This window comes from Embiotoca jacksoni, unplaced genomic scaffold (assembly GCF_022577435.1).
Source record: "Embiotoca jacksoni isolate LCO1_2020_lvr unplaced genomic scaffold, fEmbJac1.0.p SCAF_10, whole genome shotgun sequence".
Classification (NCBI taxonomy): Eukaryota; Metazoa; Chordata; class Actinopteri; family Embiotocidae; genus Embiotoca; species Embiotoca jacksoni.
Window position 1 is genome coordinate 10,397,283 of NW_027185230.1, and position 12,211 is coordinate 10,409,493.

Consider the following 12,211-nt stretch of genomic DNA (forward strand, 5'->3'; position numbering starts at 1 on the left):
GCACCGTTAAAGTCTGTAGTGTCAGCAGATACGGAAGACGACGGGGTTGACGTTTACCAAACTCCCGAAAAAGAGGAAAATCTTCACGTTTACTCACAAACTTTAGAGTTAACTTAACTTAGAGTACTCTTTAGAGTAAAAAAAAAAATGATGCTCTTAAATGCCGGGTTCAAACTACACGATATATTTGTCTGTCGCCACGGTAACTCCCATCCGGACACGGATCAAAATCAAAAGCTGTCAATCACAGCGAGCAAGGCACTAGTTTATATTACTGTCATCCTATTGGTCGAGAAAAACGTCGTAGGATAAGTCAAACTGGGCAGGTAAAAACAAAAAGATTCAGACTGAATTTGTGTCTTCTGATCCCTCCATTAATAAGAGATATATATATAAAGAAATAACAAAGATGGAGGGAAACAAAAATAAAAAACACTAAAAACAAACAAACAAAAAACAACAGGAAATTAAACATTGTAGATTGGCGGTTGTTGGAATAATAATAATACATTTTATTTTATAGCGCTTTTCAGAATAGTCAAAGACACTTTACAGGTAAAAAAATTATCAAAACAACATAGCGCTTTTATTTTTGTAAGGACAAACGTTTCCAGCGACAGGTCATCTGGGTCAGGACCAAAACTAACGTCGTCACATCAGTAGTCATTGCTCAGTATAAAGTCTAAAGTATAAAGGGTTTAGATGAGTCTGCTTTTTATCAAGATAAGTGCCTATTTATTCTATATTTTATATTGTTAAATTCAGATTCTAAAACTTGATGAGCATCACCAGTTTTGTTTGAAGAGCTTTTATCTTTAGACTTTAAATCTTATTTCCACTTTTTGTTTCATGTTTTTAACAATGCATGAAGGCATGTTGCATTCCTGCAAAATTTTTCTGTAAAATACATTAGAATTTCTCATAAAATTCACTAAGTTGGTGGTTAAAACTTTGGCAAACGTGGGTCCTGAGACTGACCCACTCAAGGATCTACTGTTCGAGAGAGAAATAAATCCTTTAATCTAAACTTTTCAGCTTTTTTTTTTTTTTTTTTTCCTTGACAAGCTGTAAAAGCTGTTAAAATCATCTTTTTCCACTCTGACTGACACTGCCAGGTCATTCCGGCTCTTCATTAAATCTATGTGATGATCGCAATCAGAGAACCTGAAACTGAAGTTTGTGATGGAGACCCTGCTGGTTGGGAGGTTTAAGAAGTTTTTCCCGTTGTCCCTGTTTGACAGGAGAGTGGAGGACCTGCAGTTTAGCGTGGAGGAGGCGTGCATCACCAGAGGAGACCTGGAGGTAAACCCGTCCGTCGTTACGTAATCTGATCCTCAATTAAACAAATTCCCCTCACTCCATCTTCCTCACGTCAGCTCTCGGCCTCGCACTCATCGGGCTCCTTTCATGTGAATCACCGACAGACGGATCAAACCCGTCAGAATAAAATCACGTCTTCCCGTTCGACATCTTTTATTCTCACTTTTTTTCTTTTGGTGACTTTTCATTTTCCTCTTGACGAAACCATCATCGTGCCTGCGGTTTCTTCCTCTTCCCGCGCTCTCTGAATCATTAATTTACTTTCTTCCTCTTTCTTCCTGCTTCTGTTACTTAATCATTCATTCACTTCCTCTCTGATTTTTTCTTTTTCTTTTTCTTTCTAACCATCTGTCAGCACTTTCGTTCCCGTCACCTCTTCATCCACATTGTCTGGTTCTATTCTGCCTTCGCTCCACCTTCCTCTCGTGTGCATGTGTCGTCTGCATCCTCACTCACTCACTCTTGAGAAGAATTAGTCTCCTTCAAAGTGGCGGACAGAAGAGAGATGAAAGCATCCGAGCAACAAACCGGCTGATGTAACAGACCATCTCTTACTCATGGCTCCATCTTTAAAGTCTCCTCTCTTGTCTCTCGGCTGGCATGCGAGTGTTGCATTGGTGTTTGTTCTCCTTCTCTTCCTGCTCTCTCTCCGACTAACAGACGCAGACCAGGCTGGAGCATGCCCACATAAAGGAGCTCGAGCAGAGCCTTCTCTTTGAAAAGACCAAAGCTGAAAAACTCCAGAGGGATTTAGAGGACACCAGGGTAATGCCGGCAGTCCCCGCAGAACCGACTCAGTCACGTGTCTTCCCCCCCCCCCGAAACCAGCAGGTTTAATACTGAAGGAGCTGCAGCTTGATAAAAAAAACAAAAAAACATTAACATCTCATCTGCTTCTCCAGTTGCTGAACAACATGCATGTGCTTTTCACAGCGTCAACCTTAAAGGATCAGGTTGTTGAACATTTAGTCAACAAATCCCATGGAAAGACCAAAACGGACTCTCTGATTTATTCCCCGTCTGTGACACTCAGGTGTTTTTCTACTAAAGATATCAACCGGTGATAAAAAAATTAAAAAAAAGAAAAGAAAAAACTGCTCCGGTTGAGAGTCCTGCACAAACCAAACATGAAGGATTAGTCTGATTTTGTTTGTTTGGGTTTGTCTTTAATCCTCTTGTTTTTCGGCGCACTCTCTGAAAAGATCAAATTCAGAGACGACTCTTAATGCTTTCCTGTCCCCGTCTGCGTCCTTTTAAAGACCTAAATCTGCAACTGGATACCACGAATATAAAGTTTTATTTTCTGGGTAATATCTTGTGACAGCTGGCTGCCGTGGGAGTAAAGAAATTATTAGGGACTATTTTCAGCGGCGGATGAATCCACATTTGGTGCTCTAGTGAGGATTTGAAGCAGCAGGACGGTGAAACACCGTCAGCATGTCATAGTTTATAATGCAGTGGAGATTTAAAGCTGTTCCACATTTTCCATTGGAACATGTTGGTTTTTCTCTCTTTAGATTCCAACTGCACTGACATTTGTCCTGTTTTATATAGATTAAAAATGATGTAGCATGAAACAAATTAAAGGAATAAAAAACACAGAGTTAGACAGAGATCTCAGAGAGAAGAGAAGGAATACATTTTTTTTTAAACTCTTAATATTTTAAGATGTTTTAATACAGAGCTTCACCTTTTTATAAATTTGTTTTTCTTTTGGAGCTTTAATGTTGTTTTATGCTTTGTGGTGTCTCCTAATAAGATAAAGTCCAGACTGTTGCAGTCTTTGGAGATGCACCAACAAGGACTACTTCAGGATCTCTGATAGCAGTGGCGCTCTTTCGCACAGAAACGTTTAGATAAATCAGCATTTGATACTCGTCAGTGGGATTAATTCATTGTTTGGGCTTTTCATGGGACTTGCTGGCCGTAAGATAAATGTAGAAGACTCCCATCTTTCATCCTTTAACCAGAAGCTTTGACGCGATGAGTCAAAGTCTCCTGCAGTAACACGGCGAACCCCTGCTGGGACCAAGTTCTCTAAAGGTGGAGGAAACTTAGAGACGAATTTCCTTCGGATGAACCGCTACGTTTGGTTTGTTTACTGGTTAAAGTTATTGATGTGAACATTTTTATGTCGGTGTTTAAACTCTTTTAAAAAATATCTGCACCAAATGTTGTTGTCCATGAAACCAAGATTGTTACTGAAGTTTTATTCAGTCAAACTAAATATTATAAATGTTTGATTCTTTTTATGTCTGACATGTAGAGAGACACAGAGGTGGACTTTCACTATTTAAATATGAAGCTATTTTTAACAGCTAGTTAGCTTAGCTTAGCATAGCTGGATATTGAATGAACAGAGGCAAAATATACTGTTTTATCTAAAAACGTGAAGTAGGAAACTACTTTTTTTTATTAAATTTCATAAACTTGAAGATCTTCGCTTGTCAGATATTTAAAATGTGAGAGTTAAATCCTTTTTCTAGAGTAACAGGAATTAAAGTGACCAACTGTAGGCAGCGTATTTACTTCAGTGAAGCAAGAAAATAAAATGAAAGAGTCAAATGAGGTAATAAAATGAGTAAATGACTAAATTCAATTGAGAGAAAATTATTTCTGCAACAATTATGATGATGGATTAAATTAATGAAATGATAAATTTGCCGAATGAGATTCCAGCTTATCCTTTTTTTAATTTTTTTTTATTATGTATATATATATTTTTATATTTCTGGTCGAACCAAAACAATGATTTTGAAGGTTTTGAGCAGCCCGTTACTGAGCCCCTCTATCAGGCCTCTTCTTCGCCTTCACGCCTCCTCCTCTCCACGTTCCCCCTCCGCAGGTGGCCACGGTGTCGGAGCGCTCCAGGATCATGGAGCTGGAGAGGGAGGTGGCTGACCTCCAGCTCCGGCTGCGGGCGTCCCAGCAGAAGGAGGACGCCGCGTCTCTGTCCCAGCAGCAGACCAGCAGCTTCAAACACCAGGTTCAGTCTCAGGAGAAAAAGGTTTGTGGGAAAAACACCGGAGAATTCCCAGCGCCGGTGTTTTGTTCATCTGTATTCACACAGGTCGCTTGCTAAGTGGATTAGTCATCAGCATCATTATAATTGGTAAAACTAGACGAACTGGTGTCGTTTCTCTTTACAACCTTATACGTAAATAGTCAAATGTCCTCGTCACGTGTGGTTTTTTTGAGGCTACCGTGATGGTTTATAATTTATGGCTCCACTCACTCGGTGTATATTTCTGTCCCATACTATCCCCCCCCCCCCCCCCGCCCCCACCCACCTCCTACCCCTCCTCCTCCCCCTAACAGATCAGCGAGCTGAGTGTCGACCTGGAGAGCAAACAGAAAGAGCTTCAGTCTGTGCAGCAGGACAAGAGCTCTCTGGAGCAGCAGCTCACCAGCCTGGTAAGAAGGGAAGACACTCGCAGTGTAATAACGATCAATAAACGCAGTACGGAGTTATAATAATGTCACAATCAATACGAATATAATGCACTGTCGCCCCCTTTTAAACATGACTTCACTTATCTGTTATTGAAAACAGCTTTTGGGGGGTTTTAAATGGAGGTCTGTGTTGTGAAGCCTCTTTTTCAGACAAGCACTTCTTTAAGTAAATGTGAGAGCAGTTTGACATGTTTGATTTATTTATGTTTTATTTTAAACTTAGAACAAGTATAGAAATATACAAACAATTCACTAAACTCAACATAAAAGTTCCTAGAGTAACAAATGATTTTCCAGCCATGACGGAAATGTCCGTCGATGCCACCTGTCACGTTCCAAAGGTGGTCATTTCATTTGATTTGAACCCGGATGTCACTCCAATTAATTATATTATATTCAATATTGTTAGAATGTTTTTTTTTTATTGAGTTGAGCATTCGGTGTTTAGGTCAGTTTGGTAAGGTTTCATGTTAATACTACTACTGCATTTATCTCACCATTTAATCCACGCTAACTATTCTTTACTTTCAGCTAACTATTAAATGGTTAGCATTGCTTTATGATAACTATTTCTCACCTTTTGCTAACCATTTAAACTGTCGGTTACTTTTCGCATACCATTTAAACCATTACTTTATGATAACTATTTCTTACGTTTAGCTAACAATTGAAACTGTTTGTTCATTACTTTTCGCTAACCATTTAATCCTTTTACGTTACGGTAACTATTCCTTACTTTTGGCCGTCTATTAACAGTTTTTCCGTTACTTTTAGCTGACAGCTGACAATTAGTTTATGCTAATATTTCTTACTTTGCTTCATAGAATGACAACATGTATAAATATGCAGTATATCTTAAAAATACAATCAAATTTTTTAGGAAATATCATACAACACATTCAAAGAAAGATAAATTCATTTGTGGTATTTAATCCATATATTTCAGTTCCATAAAAGCGGTACATTTCTCTCTGTGTAACATTTTCTCTGGGAAAATGGAAATCTTTTTAGTGCCGCAGACTTTCAGGACAGAGTCTGCTTTATGATTTGATTTCACGCAATGAAGTGCCAGCTCATAATCCAGATTGTTAGCGTAAACAGCCTCATGATCAGTCTTATGATTTGCAGTCCCCAATTTTGAAGCTCATTTAGTTTTGCAGTCAGACAGCAGGATAAATAGTTGTTCTGGTAACTGGCCAAAATTGTGAAATCCTGTTTGACAATATTAAGATTTGTTGTGCATGTTTTGGCGTCTGATAAACTAAGCCCCGCCCACCTATACTGGCAACCCAGCTGCACCATAGTCATGTCCCCAAACATACCTCTCTTTGAGGCCTAATATTTATTTAATAATTAAATTGTTTCCAGAAGGACCACCTGATCAGAAGGAGGGGATTTTTCAAATGACACCATAATGACTTGTGGAAAACATTTACTGACTTTGTATTTCAGGAGCGAAATTAATGTTTTTTGAATTAGAGTAAAAATTGGAGCCAGCCCCCTGTGGCCGCTGGTGGTACTGTACTTTAAGGCACTTTGGCATTGGTTTTACTTTTTAGACCAAAAGGCTATGTCGCCAAAGAGAACAACACAGAGATCTTTTAGATTGTTACTTTAAATGTGCAAACAAGTAGAGCAGAAGATTTGCTTTTCTTGGACTAAACATCATCATGACATCATAAAGTTGTTAGTGCCGGTTTTTCACATTTAAGAGGCTGTATTATTGGCAAAATTGCTTAAAAATGGCTTAAACTTCAATTATTTTATCTCTTCAAGTGTCTCAGAAGTGCTGAACGAAGTGGTATCGCTTTAATAACTCGGAAAAAAGTAACTTTCAGACATGAGGCCCGGCTCCAAATTGCCAGCACATTTTCCTAATGAAGTGCACGTTTGTGAGTTTCTTATCTGTAACTGTAGATTTGCCCGGTCCTACTTTTTTTTTTTTTTTCAACCGTGCCGTGTTTTTTTGCTCGTGGGCATTGTGAAAAGTGGCCTCATTAAGAGAGGCATTTCATCCACAAACATTGCATGTTTTCTGCAGCCAGTCATTATTCCCCCGGTTAGCTCAAGGTAGAAGAATGCTGCTATGCGAGTGATTAGCTCGCAGTAACGACCGATGTTTCTCCGTTTCAGAGACAGAAGCTCCAGACGGCCGAGGAGGAGAACAGGAAGACGGCGAAGACCATGCAAGGTAAACACATCGGATGCATTTCTGCAGGTTTCATTGCGGCATGTTTGATTTGTATTTTTCTGTGTCACAGTCGATGCTGTCCTTGTGTTTTTCCGTCAGAGCTGGAGCAGAGTGTCGGGCGTTCGAAGAAAGAACACCAAACCCTGAAGGAGGAGAGTCAGTGCAGAGAGATGCAGCTGAAACTCCAGCTGACACAGGTAGGTCTGCACGAGGTGCACGTTTGAGGTGCTTTACTACTTTAATTGAATGCAAGTCCATGCTTTTTACTACACCTCATTTATATAATAGATTTTGCATAAAGAAATCATGTTTTTCGCTTTTGACCAGTTAGAGAAAGGCAGTTTTCTGTTGGCATCATCTTGTCACGTTTCAAATGTGGTTTTATTTAAAGAACTAATTGAGGCACAAAGAAGTTATACTCCTATTATTTCACACACACAAAAAAATGACCGGATGAAGTCACTAAAACTCTGTTGTTACTTACTTTTTTTTCAAGTAACATTTTCAGTGCAGGACTCTTATTTTAACGGAGTATTTTTACAGTAATGCTAAAAATACTATGAATACTGGAGGTGTGAATCTTTACTGGTTTCACGTTTCTATTAGATTCTGATTCACTCGTCAACGACTTGATTGAATGTCGATGCATATTGATGCAGTTTAGAAGTGGAAAGTTCAAGCCAGCTTATTATTTTCTGATGCTACAATTTACAGATGTCTTCTAAACGTCTTATATGCAGACTATCAGCCGGTGTTTCTGTAACGCACTGGACCAAGTTGCAGGTATATCTCAGTATCTCGGCCCTAAGAGGAGATTGGTGCGTGAAGAAGTAATGAAAGTACCCAAGTACTCAATTTACTGACGTTCCCTGAACGCCCCATATGCAGGCTGTCAGTAGATGCTACACACCTCTTGTCCCCATTCGGTTACTGCTGATCGTGCAAACTCAAGACAGGTTTGGGGCCAAAAGTGAGTTTGTTTTGCAGACACGGACAGGTTTGAGTGCCAATTCTCTGCTTTGTTATGAAGAAATGAACGTACGTATTTACAGGAAAGCAGAATGCATGGATGGGTGAGGCATGTGTAGTGTTGATGGTAGAAAGAAAAAGGTCAAACAAACCAAATCCAGGACACGTGGAGCCACAGAGATTTATATACAGTATATATAAAGAAACCAGGCTGGTATTTATAGCTGCTGCTTTACCTGGACGACCCTCCCTGACTGCTCCTGCAGGACGAGGCCGCGAGAGCCTCAGCAGGCAGAAAGGGAGGAGTCGTAACAGTCTGACAAGACTGAAATAAGGTGTGAGATTTACCTGCATAGAAACAGAGTGATTTTATCTGCCTGCGCGGATCTTCATTTACGTGCATTTATCATCTGTCACTGGGTCGGTACAGAGTCTCGTACCTCTAATGAAATGTTTGGTATTTGAAATGTCGCAACTAAATCATTCAAAAAGTCGTCTTCTCTTTAATAATGCATCTTTAAATAATCTCCCGTTTCCGTGCGGCTGCTCTCAGACTCTCCCTCTCTGAAGCTGACGGAAGCCTCGGGGTAACGCCATGTTGTTAAAACATTACTAACACACACATGCACACATTGCTCTCCTCCCCGTTCGGTCTGAATACGTCCACACAGACTTTTTTATTTTTTTAATTCCAGCTTCCCAGTTGTGTTGAGTCGATGAGCTCTGGCTACTCGTCAACATGATTTAAATGTGATACTCATTGTTGTGATCTTTTTAAAGCACCGCATGAGAAACACTTTGTAGTATATTAGAGTTATATAAAGGATGTTTAAAGTAGCATTATAAACTGGTTTTTTTTCTTTTACTGCTCAGTGATAATTTGATCAGCAGCACTTTAATGTCTCCAATGCACCGGAAACAAATTATGAACATTATGTTTGGTTGCGCTGCAGATTTTAGGTGGCATGTGCACTTTGGTTGCATATGGGGGTTGTGAGCAGGTCCGCTAATGGATAATTATTTAGTTTGAGTTAAAACTAGTCGGTGTTTCCCAACAAAAAAGCGATGATGGTCACTACAGGAAATCTTGCAATCGTGATAATCAACTCAAATTCAAGCAATCTTCGCAATATTTGATTAAGCTTGCAGTTTTGCAAAATTCCTGCAATTTTTTTCTTCAAGAAAAGGTTGTCGACAGAAGCTCTGCTGTAACTTTTATGGCATAGTAATATTTCCAAAGTAGTCTGTCTAAATGAAACTGACTGGTCATCAGAGAAAAACAGAACAAGCGGAAAAAACTGAAGTAACAAAATGTGGGTTTATTATTGGAATGAGGAATATGTTGCATTAGTTTTGTGCAAACTTCAAGTTTTAAGAGACTGCACTTTGCTTTTGTGCATTCAGTTTGTTTTGAATTGATATTAATTAAGAAGCATTTAAAGCTCTTATTTTGACAGCAGACGCAGCCTTTGTATTCTGTATTACAGTCACAGTCTGTTCTGGAAAACTACGGCACATTTTTACATTTTCTTTCCTCTAAGTTTAATGAATAAATAAAAAAAGATTATAGCTGGAATGTTTATCTGATGTGCAGCATGCTTATTCTCAAAGGAAGTGATTACATATGACTCGTTATCAGGTAATTGTTGAAAGAAAATCAAAACTGTTTTTACTTGACTTGATATTTTTTCAAATTTCAGGAAATTTTACTGCAAAAAAAGTCACTTAAAACTCCACAAATGACATCGCAATTTTTGGGGGAAAATGCACTGCAAAGTCAAAAAAAATGTATCACAACAATCACAAAACAAACGCAGCGAAATCCTCCTTGCATGCTGTTTCTATAGCTTTAATACTTGTATATTTGCTCTCTGTACCTTTAGATAAATCCAAACTACAGGAAAACTTTAGTGATAATGCTCTTATATTTCTAGTCGTCTTTGTTTTTGCACACGTCGGCGCAGCAGGTGCTTTAATGAGGTAGGAAACAACACAACGAGTGGGTTCATCAGAGCTCCGGTATTGAATTGCAGCAGCTGGGGGATGCTGGGAGTCTCCTCCGCCTTCTGCTGCTTCTATTATGTTTTCTAAAAAAGACCCGAGTATATAAAGTGCAGTTTTTCAGTTACAAGAGAGCATTTTGTTCTGCTTCCCTAAAGCCAGAGCTTTCATACTTCTTCTGCTCTCGCTTCAGCAAACTCATTTCAGATTTCAGATGGATGTAAAAGTGAAACGGCACAAGAAGCTCCAGGCTGACTCAGTAAAGAGACACCTTCACCTTTTTTTTTTTTTTTGCCTCTGATCTTAATGACCTCTCTCTGGTCTATTAATGGAAAATTGCACTTATATCACCATTTAACTAACTAACTTTAAGATTGAATTACCCCTAGATTTTTCAAGTACCCATTTTAGCATCTTTTGGCTCATTGTTTTTTTGTTTTTTTTTGGTTCTTTTTTTTTTTTTCGGGGTGGGAGGGGGGGGGTCTGTAACTTTACTGTTTCGATAGGCTTAATAAACCTGCTGGAGGCCACCTGCTCAGCACCAAATGTCACGCAGACAGTTAGAAACTTTAGCTGGTGAACATAGTGGAGATTTAAGTAGCTAAAAAGTCCGATATCTCCTTCAGGAGTTGGTGGAAACCAAAAACAGAGCAAATGGAGAGTTTCTTTTCATCCAGCGACCTCGGGTAGGGCTCTAAATGGATCCAACTGTTGCTATGCAGCTTTATTACGTGACTGTAATGTTTGTGTTTGCAAGTCGTTTCCTCTGCCCCCTGTTGTAGTTAAAAATAGTACGTAAATAAAAAATAATTAACTCGTAAAGACTCTGCTGTGGGATGATTCAGTTTATTTCCCATTCGAGGCAGAGATACTCTTTAAACACTCACCCGACAGAGTTCATTACAAACTAAAATAACCTCTAAAACGCAGTAATAATATTCTCGTGACCGCAAAACATTTATTTTGTGCTTTCAGAGGGGAAAAAGCTCATTATGTAATAAACTATTTGTCTTCCAGTTTCGTTTTCTGTCCATAACTGTGATGTGTGAAACTAAAAGTTGCCTCTTTATGTTTTTCAGTCTACTGAGAAGTCGCTGTCGTTCGAGCAGCTGACCAACGAGAACAAGGCGCTCGAGACGCAGGTGAGTAGAGCTTCAGAGGAGGAGACGTGTCAGGTGATATTTCCCAGCGTTGGCTTTGGGTTTTTCAGCCCTGGAAATCATCGCTTGGGTTAGATTTATGCTTTGTTTGCAACACACAAAGACTTAACAAACGCCATCCAACCTCTAAGACTGTCGCCTTGGACAGTTCTGATAAGAAGCACGTCTCTAGTTTCACCTTTGAGATGAAGGGCGTTGTTTGTGCCGCACGTCCAGCATCAAATGAATGCATCGTCCGCTCGGTGCTTCGCTCTGACGGCTGTGCGCAGCTGTGTTAGACTGAGGATCTGCCAGCTCCACCTGCAGAGTTTGACTGCAACTCGCTTCTTTTACTTTGAAGGAGTTCCTCTCAGAACTTCCTGTCGCCTGTAGTCTTCTTTGCGCGTTTCTGCTGTTCACGTCTAATCTAGAGACACTGAGTTTTACCTGCAAAGCGCCGGAGCCTGAAGGCAACGTGTTCTTCTTCTCTGCATGTTGTTTAATGACAATTCGCAAACATCTTTTACGTGCATTACCGCCACCTTCTGACAGGAGTTACGCATTACAACCAGACGGGAAATCAGGAACATCGATAGTCGCATATACTTTTCAACTTTTTTTGTTTTTTAAGGAGTGTTCAAACATTTAAAAAAAAAAAATCGTGTCCCATCCCTCTTCCAAACAATATGTTTCTCCTTCCACATTAAAAGAGAAAAAGCTTTAAGGATGAAGACTAACTGATGCGTAAACTTCCCATCATCCAACACAGAGCAGGTCAGAGCTGTTGACGTTAGCTGTGAAACAGTAAAAACAGTAAATGTGTCTGTGGTGAGAATTATTAATGTAATTTCAAACCCCACGAACTGCTGAAACTCTTCTTGGCTTTGAAAGTATTTCGTTAGCCCGACACGGTGACGGTTTCGGCTAACATCAGAGCAGCCACGGTTCAGTCCGCTCCTGCTCTTTTTATCGCCAACCTTTCGGAGAGAGCTTGACGTGCGCCTGCGTGTGTTTATGTGCGTCAGCTGCGTCCGTGTGCAGAGATTTGCACATACACATACATCAGCTCAGCGTGTGTCGCCCGCAGGGTTCCTGTTTACATCAGGGTTCCCGCACTGACTCCACGTGACGGGCCGAG

The 12,211-nt window shown here is 39.8% G+C and overlaps 1 protein-coding gene across 2 annotated transcripts in view; it reads left to right on the forward strand.

Moving 5' to 3' along the window:
* Positions 1-12,211, forward strand: part of clip1b (CAP-GLY domain containing linker protein 1b) — a 37,541-nt gene that overhangs the window by 6,918 nt on the left and 18,412 nt on the right. The window contains exons 9-15 of one of the 2 annotated variants that reach the window (XM_069165739.1): positions 1,242-1,302; positions 1,981-2,085; positions 4,166-4,327; positions 4,639-4,734; positions 6,907-6,964; positions 7,064-7,161; positions 11,014-11,076. In XM_069165739.1, coding sequence (XP_069021840.1) covers positions 1,242-1,302; positions 1,981-2,085; positions 4,166-4,327; positions 4,639-4,734; positions 6,907-6,964; positions 7,064-7,161; positions 11,014-11,076 — 643 coding nt within the window. The remainder of the gene's footprint in view (positions 1-1,241; positions 1,303-1,980; positions 2,086-4,165; positions 4,328-4,638; positions 4,735-6,906; positions 6,965-7,063; positions 7,162-11,013; positions 11,077-12,211) is intronic. The other variant, XM_069165746.1, reaches the window with a different exon arrangement.